Source organism: Zymoseptoria tritici, chromosome 12 (assembly GCF_000219625.1).
Source record: "Zymoseptoria tritici IPO323 chromosome 12, whole genome shotgun sequence".
In the NCBI taxonomy this organism is placed as follows: domain Eukaryota; kingdom Fungi; phylum Ascomycota; class Dothideomycetes; order Mycosphaerellales; family Mycosphaerellaceae; genus Zymoseptoria; species Zymoseptoria tritici.
In genome coordinates this window covers 457,830-482,753 of record NC_018207.1, presented here as the reverse complement: position 1 = coordinate 482,753, position 24,924 = coordinate 457,830, and the positions used below count along the sequence as shown (strand labels likewise).

Here is a 24,924-nt window from a genome sequence, read left to right as displayed (position 1 = left end):
CCAAACCACCCCAAGAGAAGAAACCCAAAGATCCGCTGCAGGAGTCCTACGACCGACATGCCTTCAAGTCTAATAAACCAGGGCAAGTCGGTTTCGCCGAGCGCCAGCTGCGTAAGTATGGGTGGGAAGAAGGCAAAGGTCTGGGCGCTGGGGAGGATGGAATGAGCACTGCCATCCTCTTCAAGAACTCTAAGCAAGGCAAGAACGAAGGTATTGGTAGCGCCAAGACCGTGAAGATCATTCCGGGCAAAAAGTCGGTGGCCACCGTCGCTGCAGAGAAAGCCGCGGCGGATCAGGATCGAGACGCGGACATGTCAGAGGTGGTCAAGTTGGAGGGTATGCTGGATGGACTGGACGTTGACTACGAGATCAGCGAGAATGATCTGTTGCAGGAGATTGGAGATGAGGTTGCGAGTTATGGCAAGGTGGAGAGGGTGTTCATTTGGCGGCCGCAATTGGGTGGGAAGGATGAGGTGTTTGTCAAGTTCACGAGTCAGCTGAGTGCGTTGAGGGCGGTGAAGGGCATGGGAGATATGGAGTTTGGCCAAAATCGCGTGAGGGCGAGGTTTTGGGATACGGAGAAGTTCGAGGCGGGTGTTTATGAGTAGGATCCGGCGCTCAGGAGCTACGGGGCAACAGACTCATTGAGGTGGTCTGCTCGAGACTCTACTTTGGAACCATCTGCGTTCGATGTTCGTACTGTCGACGTTGCTTCTTCATCTTCGAAGCGATCGGTCTTCACTGCGGTTTTGCCAGAATGTCCAACATGGGTCCGTCTCCAAAAGCGTACCAAACAAAAATTTGAGGTGGGGCAAAAAGGTCAAAACATACAACACTACGGATTCCCCAATTGTCACCAACTTGAGTACTAGTGTAGCGATTAGATGATTATCATGGCTGATCGGACGGGAAGCTGATTTTTCATCTATCTGTGGTCGTATGTGCTGGACAACAAAACTTTGCAATTATATATCCTTACAATGGCGACAGCGTTATTGATAGTAGACAGATATGTTTGCACTCAGCACGTCGAAGATCAGTGCCGATTCTATCAGCCAGGCCACCCTATTGCCCGTGGCCTCAAGTGGCATCAGACTTTTCCGTGCATCGTGCCGACTCGCCCTCCTCGATTGAAGACTCGGCTAATGCTATGGCTTCGAACGGGATGCTTTTGTCGTCCACCATGAACAAGTCCATACAATTTTAGGATTGATCTCTCGCAGGCCGTGTCTCCCTCTGTCTCCGCAGCCTGGTTTCGACATCTTCGATGAACCAGCCTGGCGCTGGGAATGGGAACTACAGTGAACCTTCTAACGGCCACGGCTTCGCAAACTTACTATATGACTCTCAAGAAATACGGTCGGCCAGCGGTCCTGAGAACGAGGTACGCTGCAACGTCGATCGGGAAAGACATCACAACAAGGGTGAGGGAAGCCCTGCCTGGACAGATGCCGCGCCTACTCAACTGGTTGCTGAAGATGGTGGTGACCGCAGCAGACCCGAGAACGCCTTCAAGCGCTCTTGCAGACACCGATGTGCGAGACCTAAGGTACTGCATCCAAACAGGTTACCCGAGCGGGATGGCATTGTCATATGCAAGGTGCTGAAAGATGGCGAGGTGCAGTCTCTTCCAGGTGATGCCGACAGCGGTGATGCCTCTTCCATCGCCTTTGAGCGCAATGGCTGGGATGAGAGCCTGAGTGACGAGGAACAACGTGGAGTGACGTTGATAGCGAAGCTTTGCTGGGGGCTAGAGGGAGAATAGAGGGCGAGAGTGGAGTATTAAAATAGTACTTCGGCGGTCCGGCCGGAGTTGAGCAAGCGAAGGCTGCTAATTTCGCTGACTTATTAGCATCCACGTGACCAAACTTAATCCTTGACCTCACTTCCTTTACTATTTACTCGTTTTAAGCGCAAAAGCGCTTAATAGCACCTCCGCGCTACTATACTACTTCGCCTTTACGAATTCGACTACCTTAGACGATTTAAAGAGCTTAGATTTAAAGGACTTAGTAATTTGCAAGGGAATAGCTTTAGCGCTAGCGGTAGTAGAGCAAAAGGAAATAGACTTAGCGGTTTTTTAAGAGCTAGACTTAGTAGTTTTAGACTTAGTAGTTTTAGACTTAGTAGTTTTAGACTTAGTAGTTTTTAAAAGAGAAGTTAGAGCAAAAGGAGAATGCCTCTAACCGAGGATATCTCCCTTCCGACAGCCGAAGCTAGCCTAAACGGGGACTATAGCATTAAGTAGCGGAGTAGCTAAACTCGATAGAGACCCTTTTCCTTTTAACTACAACGTTTCCGAAGATAAAGTGTAGCTTCTAGTTAACAATTTATCTAATCTAATATAGGATATCCGTCTAGAACGGTTAAAGCCTTACGGCGCCTACTAAAGCGAATGCATAGCTTATAAGTAGGAATTTAGTATATAGTTTAAGGCTAGTATCTACCCCGTATTAGTACGAGACAATAACTATAAGTGTTATAAAGGATTCTAACCTACGAGGGAATCGAACCTACGACTATTAGTGCAACCCTTACTTAAGGGGAAGCGCCTAGGGCTAATAAACCGGACGAGAGGAGGAGTAGTCCTTAAGCTAACGTACTAACCGCTAAGCTATATACGGAGCTACCGCGAATAATTAAAGAAGGTAAAGTTGTTATAGTATATTAAGGTAAGAGTCGAGAGTAAATAGGGGGGTCGGAGGGATAACGGCGTAGATCTTAGACTAATACGTAGATATCTATTACTTGTATAAACGACTCGTACGGAAGCTAGAAGTGCCGAATCCGGTATTAAACGGTAGGCTAATTAGAGGGCCGAGAACTCCTCTAACTTTTAACGATATTAGTTATAATAGCGGCGGTAATTAGTAGCAATAGCGGCGGTTTGTTTGTTTGTTTGTTTGTTTCTTCCATTTACGTCCTTTTAGAGTCTATGACTATGTAGGACGGCCTTGCCCTAAAGGCAAGGCAGCAGATCTATTTACAATTAAAATCTTTTATATTCTTTGACCTTAGGGGAAAACCCTGTGCCTAAGGCAATGCTAAAGGACTTTAAACAAATGCAGAACAAAGGAAATCAAACGAGTGCTGCAGCCTAGGGCTGCAGAATTTTCGTGCCAAGCTTTTACAGAATTTTCAGCGGATCCTTCCGCTTCGCACGCACGCATGCTACAAATTCGAAACGCAGTGCAAAAGCAGTGCAAAAGCAGCTGTCCAACTCGCTGCCTTCTCTTATCCTTAATATGCCTTTGTAGAACTATATACCGCTTCCAAACGTATATAGCTACGCAGGTTAATCGCAGAGTTATAGATTCCACCAACTGTTCTAGCTCTTTAAAGTGTTTCGGTTCGGATTTCGAGGAGGTGCGCGTATAGGGCAGAGTGGATTGCTTCTTCTTCTTCTTCTTGTTTGTAGCGTTTGTAGCGTAGTGTAAGGACACCCTTACGATGACGCCCCCTACCTGTCCCAACCTAGACTATCCTGGCACTACAGATTACCGGTGCTATCTTATCTAGCCTAGACTAGGACATCCTGTAAAGGGACGAACCTTACGGGCGTACGATAGCCCCCGAGCAAACATTAGACTACGACTAGTGCCTAGTCTAGGCGGAGGGACGCATTTGGCAATACGAAGGGCGGGTATATAGCCTCGAGGGACGCTCTTGTCTATTCCCTTCCTTATCGAATCGACTTGTTATATTCTATAACTATTTGTTTTCGGTGCAAGCCTACATTCCCTCTTAAGGTGCTTCTAACATTCGATTCGATTAAAAACAACTGTATAACTATACTAAAAACTACCGATATAGCTCTAAAGGTTACCCGTCGTTAGGATAATTCCCTTCTTAATACCTCCGCCCGATAATAGGCAAGCGCTTCCTCTACAGAGCTATCGGCTACGCCTGCTAGTTAGCTGTAGGACGTTAACCTTCTTAACTAGCCTAGATCGGGAGAGACCGCGGAAGAAAAGGCTACCTAGGAGTACGATAACGAAGTCGCCCGCGCTACCTTCGAGTTCTTAACCCTTTAGCAGAAGATTAAGGAACTCTGTACCGAACTAGACTATCCTACACTAGAAGGGAACCTAAGGACGGCTACCCTCCGCTATCTTTTCTCCGAACCTAACTAGCATACTAAGACGAGGGATAACCTCCCTAAGTTAAAGGAGCTACTAGTCTTCGAGGGCAAGTCGCGTGCGAGCTACGACGACTAGGTCCGAGCCCTTAAAAGAGCCTTTAGACGATACGAAGGATTCGCCGAACGCGAAGACTGTAAGGTCGACTTTGCTACTAACTATATAGGAAAGCTCTAGTAAGACTACTAGGAACGCTACGTCGACGGCCTTAACGACTATTCTAAGCTAACCTGGTCTATAATAAAGGAGGTTATGCTTAACTTAATAGGCACAGAGACCGAACAGCGCGAGAAGGCCTACGAGAAGCTGAAAAAGGTTACCCTAGGTAACCGTACGCCGGAAGAACTCCTCGAGGAGCTAAAGACACTCTAGAAGGAGCTCGATAAAAGGGACAATAGCAAGAAGATCCTTAGGTTCTATAGCGCCCTCCTATAGACTCTTCGCAACCGCCTCTCGAACTACCCTACTACCCTACTAAACCTAGTAGACGCCGAGGAGAGGGCTAAAAAGGCCTACTATGCTAACGAGGGCTCTAAACAAGAGGCTTGTAAGAGGCAGACTACTAAAAGGGCCGCTAAATAGGCGAAGAAGCGCCCTAGCAACAGCTCTGCTGCTCCGGACGGCAAGAAGGTAAGGACTAGCGATAGCGAACAGAACCCGAAGGCCCCCTCTAAGGCTACGTGCTACGGATGCTAACAGGTCGGGCATATCCGCCGCGACTACACTAACTAGCACCTATAGAAGGATTTAGGGAAAGAGACGCCCCCTAAGTAGACGCTATTACTTAGGTAGGCTAAGTCCTCTATAATAAGGATTAGCGGCGCTTAGCTAAGCTAGGAAAGCGCCGCGCCTAGTAAGGGCGCCTAATTAGCGTCGAGTTAACGCTAAACGGCCTAGGGGAGTCTAGAAAGGTCCGGGGCCTAATTAATAGCGGCGCCTAGGACAACTTCTGCGACTCTATGCTAGCAAAGGAAATAGGGTAGACGGTTTCCGAGCTATCTACCTAGACAAAGTACCTAACTCTAAATAGCTAGAGCCTATAGGTCTTTAGAGAAATAAGAAACTCCTATAAGGCTGTAGACACCTCTAGCAAGGCGCAGGGGTGCGTGGATACGTTTAAGGTAGGACGCATCCACAGTTTCGAAGTCGTGCTCGGCATGCCCTAGCTCGAGAAGTACAACCCGGGTATTAACTTCGCTCTAAAGAAGGTCTTCTAGAGGCAGAAACCTTAAAAGCGTTAAGCGATAGCGGTAGTGTCCCCGGACAGGTTCTACTAGGAGTGTCTCGGTAAAGTTAAGGCAGCTCTTTACGTTATATCGATCTAAGAGGTTGAGGATAGACTCGAACTAAACTAGAATAGTATCCTAACGGCGTACTCTAACTTCTCCGACGTCTTTTCGAAGGAGTTAGCTAGCGAGTTAGCACTATATAAACCGCACGATCTTAGGATCGACCTAGTTAAGGGAGCAAAGGTCCTATTTAGCCCTATATACGCTCTGTCGGAGGCAGAGATAGATGCGATGCGCAAGCAGCTCCCTAAACATCTAAAGAGTAGCTTTATTCGCCGCTCGACATCCTCGGCGGGCGCGCTAATCCTCTTCGCGAGGAAAAAGGACAACATACTCCGCCTCTGTGTCGACTACCGCGGCCTAAATGCGGTTACGGTAAAGAACAGGGGGGGCCTTCCCCTAATTTCCGAGTTAATAGACTAGCTAGCTAGCGCTAGGTACTTTACGAAGATAGACCTCCGCTACGCGTACTACCGTGTCCGTATCCGGGAAGGCGACGAGTAGAAGACAGCCTTCCGGACTAGATACGGCTATTTTAAATACACCGTAATGCCCTTCGGGCTCTATAATGCCCCCGCGGTATTCCAAAACTTTATTAATAGCGTGTTAGTAGGGCTAATCGACGTGTCCTGCGTCGTTTACCTCGACGACATCCTTATATACTCTAAAACGGTAGGGGAGCACGAGGACTACGTCCGGGAGGTGCTAGAGCGCCTCCGGAAACACAAGTTGTATGCTAACTTGTCTAAGTGCGATTTCTACAAGGACCGTATTAACTACCTCGGGTACGTTATTACACGTAATAGGCTAGAGATCGACCTAGAACAGGTTAGATCGGTCCAGGAGTAGCTACTTCCCTAGTTAATATATAACATTAGGGTCTTTATCGGCTTCGCGAACTACTATAGGCGCTTTATTAAGGGTTTCTTACGCCTCGCTGCGGCACTTAACCGCTATACGGAGGGGAAAAAGGCAGTAAACTAACGTAAGAAGGAACGAGCATACTTAGAGCTCGACGAGCAAGCTATGCTTTCCTTTAACGAATTGCGGAAAAGGTTCTCGGAAGCTCCTATCCTACGCTATTTTAACCTAGAACTGCCCTATAGGGTAGAAACTAACGCCTCGGGCGAGGCAATCTCGGGCATCCTAAGCTAACTATACGAAGACTATAGCAAAACGCAGTAGTTCCCTATATTATACTTCTTACGAAAGATAATCGCGGTAGAACGGAACTACGTTACGGAAGACGCTAAGCTGTTAGTAGTCGTAGACTCCTTTAAGTACTTTAGATAATACCTGGAGGGGGCTCGACACTAGGTCGAACTACTAACGGATTATACAAACCTACAAACTCTTATAACGACTAAGACCTTGTCTAGGCGGCAGGTTAGATAGGCTAAGTAGTTGTCGCAGATCGACTTTAGGACTATTTACAGACCCGGCAAGGCTAATAGGGCGGCGGACGCGCTAAGCAGAAGGCCCGACCTAACGGACAAGGACTACTCTAGACGGTAGGCTACAGACGAAGAGTCGTCTACAAGCTTGCGGCTCTTCTAGACGGCATTCCAACCGCATTTGGACTATAATAGACTAGTAAGGCACGTAGGGGCAGTAAAGGACGCCTTAGACCTAAAAACGCGCCTAAAACGCGCCCTCTTAAAAGATCCGACCTTTAACAGGATTAACGAGGAAAAGGACTAAGCGGAACCTGCTTTCTAGGCAGATCGATAAACTAACGAGGATAGAGTCGCGTATATAGACGGCAAGGCCTACGTACCTAAAGGAAGCATAAGACTCTAACTGCTTTAGGAATGCTACGACGACCCTATAGCAGGGTACTTCGGCTTCTCTCGGACGCTCGAACTTCTACAAAGGAGTTTCTACTAGCCTAAAATAAGGAAGTATGTTAAGGACTACATACGAACGTATTAAGCGTGCAGCAGGTTAAAGCTACGGCGGCACAAACCTTACGGATTGCTGCACGTAGAGCTACTATCGCTTACACTATAGGAGGATGTAACGCTAGACTTTATAACGGACCTGCTACCTAGTATGCTTCTGGGCCAGGCCTACGACTTAATCCTAGTAATCGTAGATAGATGCACCAAAATAGTCTATTATGCGCTATGCAAGAAGACGATTACCGTAGTAGAGCTCGTAGAGGTGTTTATAAGGGAAGTCGTACGACTCTATAGCGCACTAGCTACGATTACGTCGGATCGAGGGCCTATCCTAACCTTAAAATTCTAGAGTACGTTCTGTTTCTGCCTTAGCATATGCCGAAAACTAAGTATAGCGTTCTACCCTTAAACAGACAGGCAAACAGAGCGCTAAAACCAGACGCTAGAGTAGTATCTTCGTACATACTGCAACTATAAATAGGACAACTAGGCCTCCCTACTCTCTACTGCGGAATTCTCGTATAATAATAGTATACACTCCGCAATAGGGGTTACGCTATTCTAGGCGTATACGACACGGGACCCTCGGCGGTGCTACTAGCCTAGACTACGCCAGAATGGACGAGAAGCCCTGTTCGCCGCACAACTTACGGACCGCGTTATCTCTAACTAGAAGAAACTGCGGGTCAGACTAGCCAAAACAAAGAAGTAAATAGCTAAGTAGGCGAACGAGCATAGGAAGGACATCTCCTTTAACGTCGGAGACGAAGTCTACCTTAATATACGCAACATTAGGTTATTAAGACCTTCGGCGAAGCTCGATTACAAATACATTAGACTTTATAAGGTAAAAGCGGTCATTAACCGCGTCGCATATACGCTCGATCTACCAGACTTACTAAAGATCTACCTAACCTTCTATGTTTCTCTACTAGAACTATCTATCCCGGACTAGTTTAGTCGTAAACAGGACAGGATAATGCGATACGACGCAGGAGAGGACAATAAATACGAAGTCGAGGCTATTCTGGCCGAACGTATAGACGAACTAAACAATCGGGAGTACCTTATTAAGTAGAAAGACTACGACTAGTCCGAGAACTCCTAGGAAGCAGTAGTTAACATTAGCCCGGCAGCAATGCGGGCCTACCGGCGTAGAATAGGCCAGAAAGGACCGACTGCGCGCGGTAAATTCCAGAAAAAACGCTAACCCCCTTAGTTAATTTTTCAATCCTTTTTGCTTTATAACATTAGACTTTAACATTTTTAATAATTCTAGGGATTTTATTTAGGCGTTAAGGCTTTCTATTTTAGACTATTCTAGCCTACGTTAAGCTATTCTGCGCTATTATAACTTAAAAGGGCCCCATTACTCTGCGTAATAGCGTTATCTGTTATACCCTGCACACTACTAGAGCTAACTAGACTAAACCGGCTTAATTATCGCTATCCTCGTCTGAAGCGTCCTCTCTACGCTCCTAAGCGGCCGTAGTGCTTACCAAAGCCTTTAACGCCTCCCTATTAGTCTTTCCCGTACCCCTAGCGTACGAATTAAACCTCTCTAGGGCCTTGCTGTTGCGATGTAAGGCAGTCTTGTACTTGTTAAGCTTGTCTGTTAACGACTAGACCGTAATAGCGCCCTTTAGATTAATTAGGCGGCTTCTCTTAGCCCTCGGGGTCCCGGCAGTAGCCTGCTCCTATATCCTGGCGTTAGCATAGCCCAAAATGCGCTAGAACGGTATACTTACGGCCTTCTCTATGTAAGCAGCAGCCGACCTGTCCCGCTTCTTAACCTTTTGACCCGTCGTGTCCTACTTGCGGGTACCCTAGTACAAAGTAAGACCCTCCGGGCCGCGAACGCTGTTTCTAAGCTCCCTAAGGCGCTAACTGTTAGCATACTAGTCTAAAATAAGCTAGAACGGCATATACAACTTAATCGAACTAGCAAATAGGAGCACCTTGCTCCTTAACTTCTTCCTGTTGTCCGCGTTTACCACCGGATTAGCGTACTCTACTTAAATCTGGGCATTAATAGTGTCCTACTCGTCCTTACGGGCCGGAGGGAGCTATTTAGGGTTAGCCTGGATCTAGAAGACTCTAGAACAGTCTAAAAATATCCTACCTAGAAGCAATCGGCATTTCTATCGTCTAGACAGCCGGCGCATTTAGCAGTAATGCCCTTAATAGGCTTCTCTAACGCTAACTAGCACAGTTTAGTTAAGTCTTTGTTTAGCTTAACGTCTTTAATGCAATTAAAGTACGGATTGTAGTTAAAAGCCCTGTTGCGGACCTTTTTAGCGTAATCGTTGCGCACGAGGGCCGCAGCGGCGGAAGACATAGTGTGTCTGCGCTAATGTTAGCCTTGCTAGACCCAAACTAGACTATACTAGCACCACCCTAGATTACTTACTTTTTAGTAGTTAGTAAAGAAGAGAGAAAGTTTAGAAGAAGAATTAAATTAATATAGCGACGCTACGGACCCGCAAATCCTTCTAGATTAGGACATCTAGCAGCTAACAGCTTGTAAATTTTCCACCGTAACTAAGGTTAGTTATAGAGAGGGGAGGGGGGCAATGTAAGGACACCCTTACGATAACGCCCCCTACCTGTCCTAACCTGGACTATCCTAGCACTACAGATTACCGGTGCTATCTTATCTAGCCTAGACTAGGACATCCTGTAGAGGGACGAACCTTATAGGCGCACGATAGCCCTCGAGCGAACGTTAGACTACGACCGGTGCCTAGTCTAGGCGGAGGGACGCATTTGGTAACACGAAGGGCGGGTACATAGCCTCGAGGGACGCTCTTGTCTATTCCCTTCCTTATCGAATCGACTCGTTACATTCTACAACTATTTGTTTTCGGTGCAAGCCTACATTCCCTCTTAAGGTGCTTCTAACACGTAGAGGGCGTTCGAATCGTGCTGTTGTTCTGTAGCTTGTGTTTTAATGGGAGGCGTACCTCCAGGTCGTGTTGTTGTTGTTGTTGTAAGGGAAGAGGGATCGACGGCCTCTCCAATCCTCCGGAGGAAACTTAGCTCTGCAACGACGGTATCGTCGCAGGTTCGTAGCCGGCACCACGTATAGGTGTTCCTCGTCGCCGACCAATAGCGGCGGTGTCTTATAGTTAAAGGTGTTTAAATAGTTACAGCTATCTACGTTCTACTATCTAATACCCTATACGAAGTATCTACGAGTCGATCTATTATTTAATCTAGCTCCTCTATACCCTTATCCCCGTTATTATCTACCTCTACGAAGCGCTCTAGTTCTAGCAGCTCGACCTTATTCTTACTGTTGTTATTAACCTCTATGCCCTCTTCTTCTATGCCCTCTTCTTCCTAAATCTGCCCTAGTCTAGCTTATTGTTACTAGGTAGCTTATTGCTCCTACGTCTACGCCTCCTCCCTCTAAATCCCTAACCCCGTTAGTATGTCGGAGGCGAACTTACTAGAGCTTAGCGGATCCGTGCGAGGTTGCGAGGGTATAATAGATGTCTGTCGGGGTAGCGGTAGTAGTAGCATTTACGGCACTCGGTAGAGTTTATCCTCCTGTCGCATCTTTATAATGTTACCTATACTAAGGTCGCGAATGCGAGCGAAATCGAACGATGTCTTAAATAGTAGACCTTCTAACGTCCGTATACGGGATATAGCTATATATATAAGGCTAGGGCAGCGTTCGGGCTAGCTAAGATTAAGCACCGCCTAGTTAAGCGACATGCCTTAAGCCTTATAGATTATAAGAGCGTACGACATAGTTATAGGGAACTGCTCGCGCTATACACCTAGCTTACCTAGTCGAAAGAAGGACCGCCGGACGGGGAATACTAGTAGGATGCTCTTACCCTCGTATTAAAAGAGTCTCGGAGCACTAGCGGGTAAGCCGTCGAAAGCGACTAAGAGGACGGATAGCATCTAGTTACGAATATCGATAGGATCTATACCGGTAGGCTAGATAATTATATAGAGTGTGCCTTAACGGCCGTTAACGATACTATGCTCGGTCTATAGGTTAGCGATTAGTATTACCCTCGAGCTAACGGACACCTTAAGGATCGCCTATAGGTTCTAAACATCCTTCTTATCGGTGTTAGCAGAGGCTAGACTATCGTAAAGGGCGTAAATCGTAAGTACGGCGTAACTAATGTCTCGTAGAGAGTAGTTATTAATGCGTTCGACGTCCTTACGTATAAAGTAGAGGCGTATTATATACTAGAATTTGCGCACCTTATCGTTAGACAGAACTAATACAATTCGCGAAGTAAGAAGTTCCTAGTGTTAAATCTTAACGTAGCCTTAGCTAAGTCGGAGTACTTATAGACAGTTACGGAATATAGCCTACTTCGTACTAGCCTAACGGACGATCGTCTAAAGGGTTATAGTCTAGTCGATAGAATAGTAAGACTACTAGCCGTTAACTTTATCCTTAGACTTTAGTTTAGTATAGAACAGAGGTTTCTAACCGACCGGAGTAAGCTAGAAGAAATCCCCGAACAGTAATAGACTAAATCTACTAAACGGCTAATCCTTACGTCGAGGGCATACTTATCGAAGGCGACTATCGATTTAGTATAATAGCTTAAGGGACACTATAGACTTCTCGTCGACGATAATATATATAACTCTATTAAGCTTGTTTTGTAGAGTAGTAAGCGGCTGTCCTTATAATAGTACGAACTTGCCTCCGACGGGGATTAAGAGGAATGTATAGATTGTCGAGCTACGGATATTAAAAGTAGCTGCTCTAGTTAGTACATAGCGCTAGATAGGGTTTAGTACATTATCGGGAGCTATAGCTTAAAGCCGAGCGGACATTATGTCGATAAGGAAGGATTTGCTAGTCCCTACGGAGCTATCGATATTAAATCGAAGCGCATCTAGCGGTTTACGTCCTATAAGTACGGCGACTTACGTATCGTTGTAGTAATTAATTACAATGTCGAAGATCTAGCGCTATAGGAGATTAAGTCGCTCTACCTATGCGGTAGACTAAGAGGCAACGTCGAACGTCGCTAGATAATGCTTCTTAAGGAGCTCGTAGAAATCCACCTCCGTATTATTATAGATTTCGTTATACTACTAATATATACTAATATACAAAGTCTAATTAGTAGTGCGGTCGACTTTACGATTACTAAGGTTATCTAGATTCTCGTCGCGGATAGCGTTGCTATTAAGGGCTTCCTAGAAGTTAGCCGGCTATCCTTCGAATAGAGGGCGTTTAGGTAGCTTAAATTTATCTAGATCGCCCTTAGGAAGGTCGCCGTAGTAATCGAGAGGATGTACATCGTAGTATATACGAGCTTTATAATGCTCGTAAGCCTCCGACTACTTATAGTACGGATTCTCGTAATAGATATTATCGTCGAAGAAGTAAGGCGTCTCTTCCGAGCACTCCGGATACTCTATCTAGGGATAGTAAAGGATTATCTTAATACGATAGTAGTCCTCGTATTTTGCACTAGTGCTATTAACCTTATAGCGAGGGTAGTAATTTAGAAGGCGGTAGCGTCGGCTATTATAAATCCTAGTCGGCTCGCTACGACGCTAGAGGTTATGCTGTTAGTAGAAGGTAAAGAGAGTCTCCTCGAAGAGGTACGTTCGCTCCTCGTACTTCTAAAGGGTAGTCCGACCTAGTGCTCGTCTATTTAGAGCGTCGCTATTACCGCTATCGTTCTAAGCTTTATTATCGAGTTCGATAGGGGCCTTTTGTAGATACTTAGGGCGGTAGTCTACGGTAACGATAGTACGGCTACCCTTTAATAGAGGTAAACTAAGGTTGTAACGCGCGACCTCTTATACTAAGATGTCTCGCTTACCGACTAGCTAGTTTAGCGTACGAACAGTAAAGGATATAAGCGGCTTGTCTACGCTAATCTAAGGTCGGACGGTAGTTATAATCTAATATAGAGAGACGCTTTTCTCTTCCTCCTTACTAGCGTACTTAACAATATAGCTAGCTATAGCCTCGGTAGTAACGTAAGGTAAGAAGTCGTAATTAGTAAGCTATACTATTAAGATTAGACGGTTGTAGTAGTAAAGTATAGGATCGTTGTACGCTGTAATAAAACTAAGGTAGTACGGGTTATGCTCCTTACTTGCAATAGTAGCTTCTCGGATCTTGCGAGGGAAATAGAAACGGTAGGCTGCCTATACTACTACGTTAGGATCTTAACCTTCGGTAGGGGCAATAACCTTTCGCTTCGCCTCGTAGTAGCTACTATAGTCGTGTTTCTGCACGCGGTTAATAATGTTAGCGAGCTGCTCCTAGCTATAAGAAGAGAGCTCGTCGGTGCTAGACTAGAGTACGGTGTTGCTCTTATTTATCTACTTAGCAATATTAGGATTAATAGTAGTAATATAAGCGCCCTACTACTTTGCAAAGCCGGTGTTTATCTCCTTAGTCTCTAGCTTGCTAAACTTAGGTAGATTATACTAGATAAAGAAGTGTACGTGTAGACTACTACGGCTCTAATACTCGTATCTGTACTAGTAGTCGGTAACATTAAACTTCGGTATAAGGACGTACTTTAAGAAGGCGAGGAAGCGGCGTTCGAACTAAGTATTAGCGATGTAAGGATTATCGCGTAGATTCTTACGCGTAAGGCGAGCGCGTTAATCTAGCGGGAGTATCTTCTATAGCTCGTATTGTAGCATATAGACAGCAAGATTATCCTAGTATACATCGGCGGCGGTAAGTATAACGAACGTATCTAGCTTCCCTATCGCATAAATGTAGGTTAAAAGCTAATACTTCTTACTTATCTAATATAGCCGAGTGCTACGTAACTCGCCTCTAGCGCTAACAACGGAGTTTAGTAGGATTGCGGACTTACGATCTTACGGATGCTCGAGGGCATAAGAGATTACTTCGGTAGTAACCGGGCTACCTCTCTCCTCGTAGCGGTTAGCGAAGAACCCTAAAGCTTTTAAGGCTTAGTTGCGCATTAAAGTATTAAAAGCATAGAATAGCTAGCGTAAGTAGCGAGCAAAGCGACTATTATAATAGCGTATAAGGTGCTAAACAAACACCGTGTCGGTAATATTACGTATACGAGGCTAGCGAGGGTCGCCTTTGCCGAATAGAAAGAGGGTAGGGAAAGTAAGTAATAACAGCGGGCGGTTTATATCGAATTCGGATAGTAGTATCTCCTCCCTATCGGGGAAGGTAAGGACTAGTAGTAATAGTAGTTGCTCTAGATTATTGTCCTATTGTTATTTATTACCGATAGTAACTTTAGGCTCTAATATAGAGCTACGACGGTAGGCATCGAGTCGGTTAGGGAGTAGCGGTGTTGCTGCTCCTAGATTCGTATTACGTAACGCTTAAAGCTCTTAGTTCTTACGTAGACGTTCTACCTAAAACTTACGTAGTCGATTAGCGAGTTAGTCGATAGCCCGCTCTTCGGCGCTAGTAAAAGCGACAGCGGTATTGTTATAGCTAAGATCTTCGGTATCCTACTCGTTTATTTCCTCGACAATAGGGCCTTACGGAGCTAGTTGTTACGGACCCGCTACTAGATCGTACGTCTCGCCTTATAACTAATCCTAAACATCGACACTATCTCTGTCGACATCCTATTTACTATTACCTCCTAGTAGCTAGGCTAATGCTTCTTTATTAATTACGATGTTAGTATAGCCTAGATAGTTCGCCTTAAGCTAAGTAAGCTATCTACGAATAGCCTATCGGCGAATCTTAAACTCCTTAGTAAACTACTATCGAGTGCGATCGTCTCTACTACCTTCCTTCTAAACTAGACGAAGTAGTACAATGTCGAGGTTCTTCGGCAACTATAGAAGTCTACGGAAGATCTTAGTATTCTTCGCAAGGAAGTTAACGATATAGCCGCGGTATTTAAATTGTTGTCCTCGAACTATAAAGACCTACATAAGCACCTAAACTTTAGTAATAACGATCTCTTCGATAGTCGTAAGGGTCGGTAGCTTAGGCGGCAGATCTCCTAGATCTATATTATTAGCGGCGGAGAAGAGGTAAGGATTATCGATATGTTTATTACGGTTACGATTCTTATAGCGGCGGTAGATTCTATCTCGATTAAGCTTAACCTACTACTTTTCTTTATAGCGAGGACAGTATAACTACTTGTCTATATTTAGTACATCGCGGAAGTTCTGCTAGAGCTGTTGATTATTATCTATTAATGTAGCTTCGAGAGTCTACTTTATAGGAAGGGCAAATAGTAGTTCTTAATATATAATAAACCGAGCTCTACGGTTATCTTACTAGCATTATTATACGTTTAGTAGCCGACGTCTAGTTCCGGAGGCTAAACTGCCGCTACTAGTGCTAGCCTAAGTACCGATTCTAGGTGTCGACATTCCTAGTATTAAAAAGTTGTAGGTAGAGGTCGCAGGCGTTTAAGGGTTAAAGTCGCTGCCGGCGGTTAGGCTTTTAGGTAAGCCGTATATACTAGCGCAATTAACGTAGCAACTATCGCGATACGAGCTATCCGGAAAGTCGAAGAAGAATGCGAGGTTTATATAAGCGCCCTAAATATACTACTTCTCGAACATCCCCGGAGTCTCTTCCTTATTAACGTTTATATAGTACTAATAGGTATCGGGGTACTCTATATCTTTATAGTCGATCGTACGAGGAACGCCGTAAGTAATATAGCGAAACTATTCTAGCTCGTTTTAAATCGGCTCGTCTTAATTTATCTCGCTTAGATTAGTAATACCGGCGCGCTTATTATAGCGTTCCGTACGTCTCCTCTTAGCTTCTTAGCGAGTACTATCGATAGTTGCGGGCGATGCGTAAAGGTAGTATAAGGTGCCGGAAGGCCTAGCGGTAGTTATAGAAGGGCCGGCGGTAGTCGTAGAAGGGCCGGCGATAGGACCTCGACCGGGTAGTAGTATAGAAGTTAAGGCGGACGGTACTATAGGTGCGAGGGTGCGCTATACTAGTAGAGGTGCTAGTTACGTAGGAGCGGGCAGTAGCTTGTTAGAGATAGTACGAGTTGTTACATCGACAACTTTACCTCGATAGTCTACGTACCGGAGCATAGCTATACCTACTTAAAGGTCTTAAGGGCGTGTTAGCATAAACTATATAATGTCCTTTGTAAGTTTATATCTACCGATACACTTACGCTAGGTAGGTAGATCGATCCTTATGTTCTAGACGACTAGGGGGTTGTTTATAGCTATATTAAAGGGTACTAAGTATAATGCGTAGCTAGTAAGGGTTTAAGAAACGATACGTAGAGGTAGAAGGTGTTGTTTAGAAGTAGATTAAGAATAGAAGGGGTAGAAAGAGTATTAACGGAAAGGTAGTTAGAGGAAGGAAGGAAGGAAGGAAGGTAGTAAAATCTCTAATATCTTAGGGATCGCTAGTTTGCTAGCTAGTAAATTAATATATATATAAAGCGTAAGTGTAAGCTAGAAGCATCTTGCTATAATAGTAATCTATAGAGCGGACCTCCTACTTACTACCTTCCTTTGTTTACTATAGTAAACTTCCTTTATCGACGACGTATAGGAAGTAGCTTACTCTCTATAGCGTATTCCTTCCGGTCTTTAATCCGTAATTGTTTCGTAGGTACGGAACTATCGTCGCTAATATTAAGATAACTTTAATCCGTAATAGTTTCGTAGGTACGGAACTATCGTCGCCGATATTAGGCTCGCGTCCTCGTTTCTTCGCTATAGCTATTATCTCGTAGCGGATATTAATATGTACGTAAAAGGAAGGAGAAGCTAGATAGTAATTATATACTAAAAACGTCCTAATTCTACGGTCGATGTAGTTTAATAGACTCTTTTATTATGCTAAGGGGGGGACCCCCTTAAACCCCCCTATACCTCCGGCGGCGCTCTGCGGGCACCTACGGTAAGCCTTTTTCTTCTTAAATAGTGCGAATGCATTGTTTGTATATACTTACGTACCCGTGTGCTTACTGCCGACAATAGACGTGTCGTTAGTGTTATTGTTGTCGTGTAGTAGGTAACGTCGAAGAAAGTTACGTGCGCGGGTTCCCCGCGTAGAGTTCCGGCGCTAACGAAACTTCGACTAATCAGACTGCGTGATTTTTCTGTACAATCCACTAGGGCCGGTGCCAAGACTTCTGTTAGAAATTAGCAAGCTTCGCTTGCAACAAAACCATCCGTGTGCGGACAAAAGATTCGATTCGAGCTGAATCAAAGACGCAAAGCATACAGAACTGCGGATTCCCGTTTGAACTTCAGGCAGGAGGTCCCGAAGCGCACTAACCCCAGCAATTGCAACCGCCGCCAGCGCCTTGCGCGTTGCACTGTTTCAGGAAACTGTCACAAGTGTGGAAGTACCCGTCTGTGATTTTCGTGTTAGCTAGCTTGGCCTTCGGCCGCCTATGTGGAGAAGCGGTAGGGGTGAAGACGTACCAGCCGCCTTGCAGTACGGGACACCGGCGTCGGGGGAATCCTTGAAGTATTCGACAGTCCCAGGAGGGTCGTACTCGCCGCAGACTTTAAGAAGAATGTTAGTAACGATATAGATGACGGTGTATAGCGAGCGGAACGACACGTCCACGCTCAAAACAAGACTGGGTAAAACACCGACCTTTTTGGGTTATTCCGGACTCAGCTGAGGCATAGTCGTGGTACCCGTATTGACAGAGGCAGTAGAGGTGAGGGTCGTCTCTCGCAGCAACGCCTATGCCGAGAGCGACGGCTGTGGAGAGGATGTAACAGAGGCCCTGATGCGGGTCAGCAAGGTGTTTGGAAGAGTGGAGGTCGCCTTACCTTCATTGTCGTGTTTGCAGTCGTTTGACGAGAATAGACGGCCAAAGAGGTATGGTGGGGTGGACCGGTAGACTGGAGTGACTGGTAGGTATACAGCGGATCTAGTTTCGTCGTCCGCCGATCTCTCCTTGGGTATATATACCTTCCGCGGCGGTGCTGCTCCAAAGAGGGCACGAGAAGATCGACTAGGAAACCCTGGATACTGCAGCGAGTCCGGTGCCTCCCTCGAGTGGTCGTCTCGTTTGCAATGACAAGGGCATGCCAGAATTGATGATTACGCCGGCAGCACAGCTCGTTTCCTTCCTCACTCGCCTCGTTCTTGCTGCTAACTTATTGTTGGTCAAGGTCGACAGAGCCTACCGTGTGTGTCAATGTCCCTGGGTCAGGCCTCATCATTCGCCTTCTCGAGTGTCCCACCAAGCGTCCCGCAGAAAATGCCAAATCTTTGGCTCAGGCATCAGGCATCAGTATCGGTCATCGCAGGACATCGTGAACAAAGCCACTGGGCAGGGAATGGTGGGAAGCCATCGGCGCCTCAAAGCGTGCCACGCAGATACAATGATCGGTCTTTTTATCGACACATCCATGGAAGGTCTCATTTCGCAAGACATTGGCCATCCCACGTAGCCAGTGTGAGGAGCTCCTCACGACGGATGACCGACACCCATGTCCTAGGCCTCAACTTAGTTCTCCTTAACCTGGACCATCGCTATCTTATGTGGATCAGAACCGCTATACAGAGTCTTTATCTTGTTTTAAGTTGCGGGTAGAAGAGTGCACGGACTATAAGAAAGAAGACTCTATATAGGGTCTAAGCTAGTTTTGCACACTTTAGCTATCTAAGCGCTATTTTAAGCCGAATTTAAGTACGAAAATACGAATACCTCGACAATACGACGGTTTAATATCGATCCCTACGGTAAGAAATCTAGAATTTCCTTTTTATATATATCTTTGACTTTTTTAACGCCGCTGCCTCTTTGCTCGGCGCGCCCCGTTGCGATCCTCGTTTTCCCTCTAAGCGTATTTTCTCGAAAGAATTTTGAAAATTTTAAAAAAAAATCGCGATTTTCGCGCTAAAAGAGCTATCGAGATACGGATACTTCGAGGGCCGCGAGATACTCTATATCTCGCGTCCTACTTACGGACAGTACAATATCTAGTATTAATACCTCGCTATCGCCGTCGAAGGCAAAATACGCAACGTGTCCGGTATAGAAAATACTTAAGTAGTATATAATATACTAGCGCGTTTTTACGCGATTGCAACGAATTTTCTTAGATAAAAAATAGCAGGTATATAGAATGCGCTGTTTAATAGCTATATAGTAGAAACGACCGTAGAAAGTTACGAGGCTGTTTAATAAACGCGCGTTTAGTACTTTGTCTAGTTAAAAAATTGCGCTGCGCCCTAACAAACATGTCGAAACTAGCTTAGACCCTCTGTGCACTTTCCTTACACACGGCGTTTAATTAGCTGAATTCTTAGCGCCCGTAGTTAGCGTTGTCGCGTCGCCGAAGACTCGAGCCTGCGGCGAGAAGAAGTGCACAGAGCGGTTCTAATCCACATAAGATAGGACCATCGTGGGACTGAACGGATTGTCCAGACGGCCATTAGTTCTAGACCTCCTTCGGTATGGGATGAACCTTGACACCCAAAGTAGTTTGCTGAAGCCAGCATGTCTCTGTGCCAACTGCAACCCGGCTATTTGGCCTCGATCGATCGGGGTCAGCGAACAGGACAGTTTGAAATACCGGGTCTGGCGAATGAGGCAGGGTTCACATGTCGAGCGCCCGACAACTCGCATGGCACCCGTCGTTACTCTCGACAGGAAGCCGATTTTTCATCTATCTGTGGTCGTATGTGCTTATTATTGCGAATTCAGTGTATATATACTTTAATTAATGCAGATATCGAAGACGACCATGCTCCAGTTTTACGACTGTCGGACCTTCCATTCCACGTGCGGCTTCCATCCAAATCGCAGGCCATATTCGAGGAGCTCACTCATGCTAGAACAAGGTGTTCTCACAGTATCGATGTTTTGATGTTCATTTCTGAGCCGAGGATTGAAGAAGGAGACGGTCCAGATTCCTCGTTTACGTCATCAGCGTCGATATAGCACAGCGACCTCACGTTACGCTTCAACCTCATGTCAATGTCATTTATTTCTTTGGGTATCTTGAGAAACTGATAGAGATAGAGATCGCGACTGACTAAGTTCTCGTCCTGCCATGTGAGAATGTCCGTCAGCACGGCGACTGGTCTCGCCATCACCAATCCCTTGGTCAAATACCGCGCTTTGGTCGCAACGAAAGTCATCAGTCCAGATCCCGTACGAATATCAGCTTGCTCTCGCATTCGACAGAATACTAACGGGCCACATATAGGCACAACATCGCCTCGCAATACATCTATCAAAACTCTACGACCGCCTGAAAGACTACGAACCTGAACAGGAGTACTCGCATAAACTTGACCAGATCTCCCGATCTCTTTCACATCTACAACATTCCCGCGGCTCATCTTCGTCTCCTCCGCCAAGGCGAACATGGCGATCGTATCTTCCCTCGTCATTACCTCGGGATACTTTATCCTTGACCCGCCGGCTCACCTCCCACGAATCCGCCTTGAATCTCGACTCTCCGAAAGGACTTATGCTGCACGGCGAGGTCGGCACTGGTAAATCTATGCTGATCGATCTATTCGCGGACTGTCTGCCCAACCGGAAGAAACGCCGGACGCATTTCAACACTTTTATGCTGGAGACGTTTGCTAAATTAGAGGCTTTACGGACTTCGCGGGCACGAAATGCTTTAGTGGGAGGAGTTAGTGCATTCGGCACGGACGATGAGCATTCTTTACTGTGGCTGGCCAAAGAGATGGTGCAGACTTCGCCGATTTTGTTCCTGGATGAGTTTCAAATGCCGGATCGAGTAGCGTCGAAATTGCTCACTGGTTTGATGACGGGGTTCTTTCAGCTGGGCGGAGTCTTGGTCGCAACGAGTAATCGCATGCCGGAGGAATTGGCAAAGGCTGCGGGAGTTGGATTTGCGCCGGCGCCACAGAGGACGTTTGGGTGGGGTTTTGGACTGAGGAGGAATACAGGTGGTGGACGGCATAGTGCTTACAATGAGTTTGCGGCATTTTTGGAAGTTTTGCGGGCGAGGTGTGAGGTTTGGGAGGTGGAGAGTCGGAGGGATTATAGGAGAGTGGAGAGTGGGAGTGTTGCGCCGGTGAAGGGTATCGACTTGGAAGATTTCGACACGGACGATGTGTTGGCGGAGGACGTGCTGGCGGGAGAAGTTGGGAAAAACGAGGAGGAGGAGCAAGTCGCGGTGACGATGCCACGGCACTACATCATGGACACGAATTCCGAAACGAGCGCACAAGAGGTTGACGGCACTGTCCTTGCCACGCTCAACCACGACTCTTCCATTGCTGCGATCCCATGGCAACCTGCCGCGATGAACGTCTACGGCCGAACAATTGCCATTCCACGATCATACCAAGACATCACCAAATGGACCTTTGACGAACTCTGCAAGAAAGCCCTCGGTCCCGCCGACTACATCTCCCTCGCATCAACATACTCCACCTTTATCCTCACCGACGTCCCAATCCTCGACTGGAAACTCAAAAACGAAGCCCGCCGCCTCATCACATTACTCGACGCACTCTACGAATGTCGCTGCAAACTGCTCGTCACCGCAGCAGCCGGACCAGATGACATCTTCTTCCCTGAGGAGAAGCAAAAGGGGACGGAAGACGGAGGCGACTCAGTCTACTCTGAGACTCTGTCCGAAGTCTATCAAGATGCTACAGCGCCCTTTCGTCCGAACATCCTCACTGAGAACCCGAACTACGCTGAACCGACTCACGAACCCGACTACACCCACGCCCGTCTCTCCGGTCTTCTGCGCGCGGACTCACTCGAAGATGACGCACCGCCAATGTCTCGAGGTGCGAAGGGTGGTTCGGAAAAGAACCCTTTCGGTCGATCATTTGGCGTCACAGATGCGGAATTACAGCGTGGGCCGATCGATCCGGACGAAGTAAGACACACGTCCGGTCGACCGAACTTTCAAAACACAAGTAAGTTCACCGGCGAAGATGAGCGCTTTGCGTACAAACGTGCTCAAAGTCGGCTGTGGGAGATGTGCAGCGCGAAATGGTGGGCGAGACAGGAGGAAGGCTGGTGGAGACCTACGCCGGCTGAGGTCAGAGGTTGGGAGAGAGCGGCTCAACTTGCCTCCTCGGATAGTCAAGGTGTTCAAGCGGATAGAGCGTCGGAAATCATGATGGGTGGTGCGGAGCAGGATACTTCGAGACCTGCGGAGAGCTTCAAGAAGTTTGAAGAGGAGAAACGAGGATTTGCAAGAGGTGATGGTACGGAGGAGAAGCCGAGGAAGGTTGGGTGGGTGCATTTCTGGGGTACAACGAAGTGGCCGGGGAAGAGAGCTGGGACTTGGGGGCAGGGTGTGGATGGGTTGGAGGAGAGGGCGCAGGAGAAGGAGAAGGAGAAGGCTGGTGGCGAGGAGACTACCTGAGCTGATACTCAGACTGGGATGTTGTTGCGCTCGTGTGAAGGTACATGATGCTCAACAACATTGCTGACCTTGTCCATGAGGCTCAACACCATCTGAAGCATCACCAGAAGCACGGTTGCCAATTTCGTTGCATAAGGTACTCAGTGTAATGCATGAGCTGTCGTTCAATCATCATTCATTGCGAGTGTCATGCCCTTTATGTTGAAGAGTCCTGGATTACCTCTTATATAGAAGAAGTCATGCCAAATTCAGTGCCCATCCTTGTCCAAATAAGTATTATCAAGGTAAGCGGGCCATATACTGATAACACATCGTATTGATCTACGGATGGTACCATTCACTCGGCCTTCGTATCTCCTCTTTTGGGTCATTAGTCTAGACTAACGCTGAGAGCATGAGCGCAGGAAGTATCGCTGCTGACCCAAGAGTGACGGTGCTCCGAGAAGCTCCCCTAGACATTGTCAGAAGCAGTTCAAATGTCTTGAAGGACATGGTGATGGCTTGGCGTACGAAGTGTATTGGGCTGAAAAGCTGGTCAGCAAACGGCACAATCTAGCTCAGCGATCGCTCTTTGACTGACCTGGCGGTTGATCTTGCGTTGGGGATGCTCCTTGTGTCTGCGACGTGTTGCTTTTCTGCGGTCCTCCATTCATGGTGGCCTCGATCAAGTCGTAGCCGATGTCGTATCTCAGGCCTTGGTGTAAGGTCAGTACAAGCCCAGACGCCAAATCTGCCGGGTGTGTCTTACCATCTGGATGGTCGAGGTCATATTCGTCGACTGTGGTACAGGTCAGCGACTGCGACGGCCCTCAACGCTGCTAATACCACCACTTACACCAAGTCTGATCCGCCTCCGGATGAGGCCCGATCAGCCCAACCCAACCCTTTCCGTACTGGCTTACCGACGCAGCCACATCGCCATTCTTCGAGTACCGTCCGAGGATGAATGTCGTGTTGTCAGGCTTGAAGTTCTCCATGACGGCACCTTCTTGGAAGTAGATCCATGTGTTGTTTACCGTCTGACCAGCCTTTTCTCCCGATGAGTAGGTCCAGTCGATCTGAATGATCGAATCTTTATCATCTGTGATCTGGGCATCATTTTGCTCAATCTCGGAACCGACGTCTGTATTCTTCGGTACTAGGTTGAGTCCAGGAGAATGCCCAGCGAGATATGCGCCCAGACAGAAACCAAGGTACCGGCCACCGCCTGCTACGAAGTCGCGGATTGGAGTGGCAAAGGGTTCGAGCTCATCCCAGGCTTCGTCGACATCTTCAAATTGTTACTATGAGGATCGTGCGATATTGGAGCCCTCGAAGTGGTGCGTACCTGGGCCACCTGGTTGTGCGTACAGCGATATATCACGCAGAGTCTCGGCAGAAATGGAGAGGTCTTCATTGGGACCTGCATATCTGACCTCAAAGTTTCGTGGAGAACTTTGTAGAAGGTACGCCACGGACTCGGGCAGGCCTTCGGAAGCGGCTGGCCCGCGGTATACGATGGCTTGAGGACGTTGCCGCTTCGCCATCACTTGCGCTGATGTTAGTGTAAGCAAGAGAAAGATGAAGGATTGCATGATGTTGAATTGCGGAAGAAAGGCCAAAAATGCGGCGTGTGTAGATCCTCAGCCACGGGAGCCAGACAATGTTCCAGACGAGCGCCTCGCTTTCAACAGAATCAACACATGTTGGCTTTTAATTGATGTTGCATTCCAGGTGTGAGGGAGTTTTCCCGTTGTCTGACTCTGCCTGACTCCGCGCGTCAACGGTACTGGAAAGGCTACCGCTGTTTCAGTGCGAATCTTTCTCTTGTGGTACGCGGCCTTTGTGGCCTTTCGTCCTTCGAGCAGGCGCAGTCTTCACCGCTCTCTTCATGAATCAGAATGATCCACACAGCCGCTTGATCCCCTAAGCCGGCGTGTCTCGCACCGAGTACGCCTGTACGGTCGCGCGATGAGTGATATTCGCGAAGAATGGTTCATGCACACGTCATGTCCTGGGGATCAGGAGAAGAATTTGAGAAAACAACGCACAGGGTCCACAACTCTTGAATTGCACAAGCTTTGCAAACAAGCACGATCGACAGTTTAACAGTTCCACTCCTGTGGACCGTGGTTGGTCTTTGCCGACTTCCGGGTAATGGTGGTCACACTTCTGCGTTCTCTGCGTGCTTTTGCTTTGTATGTGTATGTGTATAAGAGGAGATCTAATGGAATGACCTGGGACGACCACCGTGACGTTACTGGAGCTTCAGCTCGAGGAAATCCGAGAGTCGGCCTCGAAAGATCTACTCAATGC

The 24,924-nt window shown here is 47.0% G+C and overlaps 4 protein-coding genes across 4 annotated transcripts; 1 reads left to right on the top strand and 3 right to left on the bottom strand.

Annotated features, from left to right (window-relative positions):
• Positions 1 to 10,854: 10,854 nt before the first annotated feature.
• Positions 10,855 to 11,016, bottom strand: MYCGRDRAFT_50361 (uncharacterized protein; the record flags this gene model as incomplete). The annotated part of the gene is made up of 1 exon (XM_003847854.1): positions 10,855 to 11,016. A coding segment is annotated over one exon (162 nt), but the record flags the coding sequence as incomplete, so codon positions are not given.
• Positions 11,017 to 17,073: 6,057 nt separating this feature from the next.
• Positions 17,074 to 18,471, bottom strand: MYCGRDRAFT_96981 (uncharacterized protein; the record flags this gene model as incomplete). The annotated part of the gene is made up of 6 exons (XM_003847853.1): positions 17,074 to 17,090; positions 17,241 to 17,255; positions 17,570 to 17,647; positions 17,719 to 17,802; positions 17,897 to 18,032; positions 18,439 to 18,471. The coding sequence occupies 6 exons, from the start codon at positions 18,469 to 18,471 to the stop codon at positions 17,074 to 17,076; spliced, it is 363 nt and encodes a 120-aa protein (XP_003847901.1).
• Positions 18,472 to 20,321: 1,850 nt separating this feature from the next.
• MYCGRDRAFT_111439 (uncharacterized protein) lies at positions 20,322 to 22,629 on the top strand (the record flags this gene model as incomplete). Its single annotated transcript, XM_003848138.1, has 2 exons — positions 20,322 to 20,414; positions 20,470 to 22,629. 2 exons carry the CDS (start codon positions 20,322 to 20,324, stop codon positions 22,627 to 22,629), a joined length of 2,253 nt encoding a protein of 750 aa, XP_003848186.1.
• A 300-nt stretch (positions 22,630 to 22,929) lies between these two features.
• Positions 22,930 to 24,286, bottom strand: BPL (biotin protein ligase; the record flags this gene model as incomplete). The annotated part of the gene is made up of 6 exons (XM_003847852.1): positions 22,930 to 23,080; positions 23,140 to 23,152; positions 23,210 to 23,323; positions 23,378 to 23,407; positions 23,465 to 23,899; positions 23,957 to 24,286. The coding sequence occupies 6 exons, from the start codon at positions 24,201 to 24,203 to the stop codon at positions 23,005 to 23,007; spliced, it is 915 nt and encodes a 304-aa protein (XP_003847900.1).
• Positions 24,287 to 24,924: the final 638 nt, after the last annotated feature.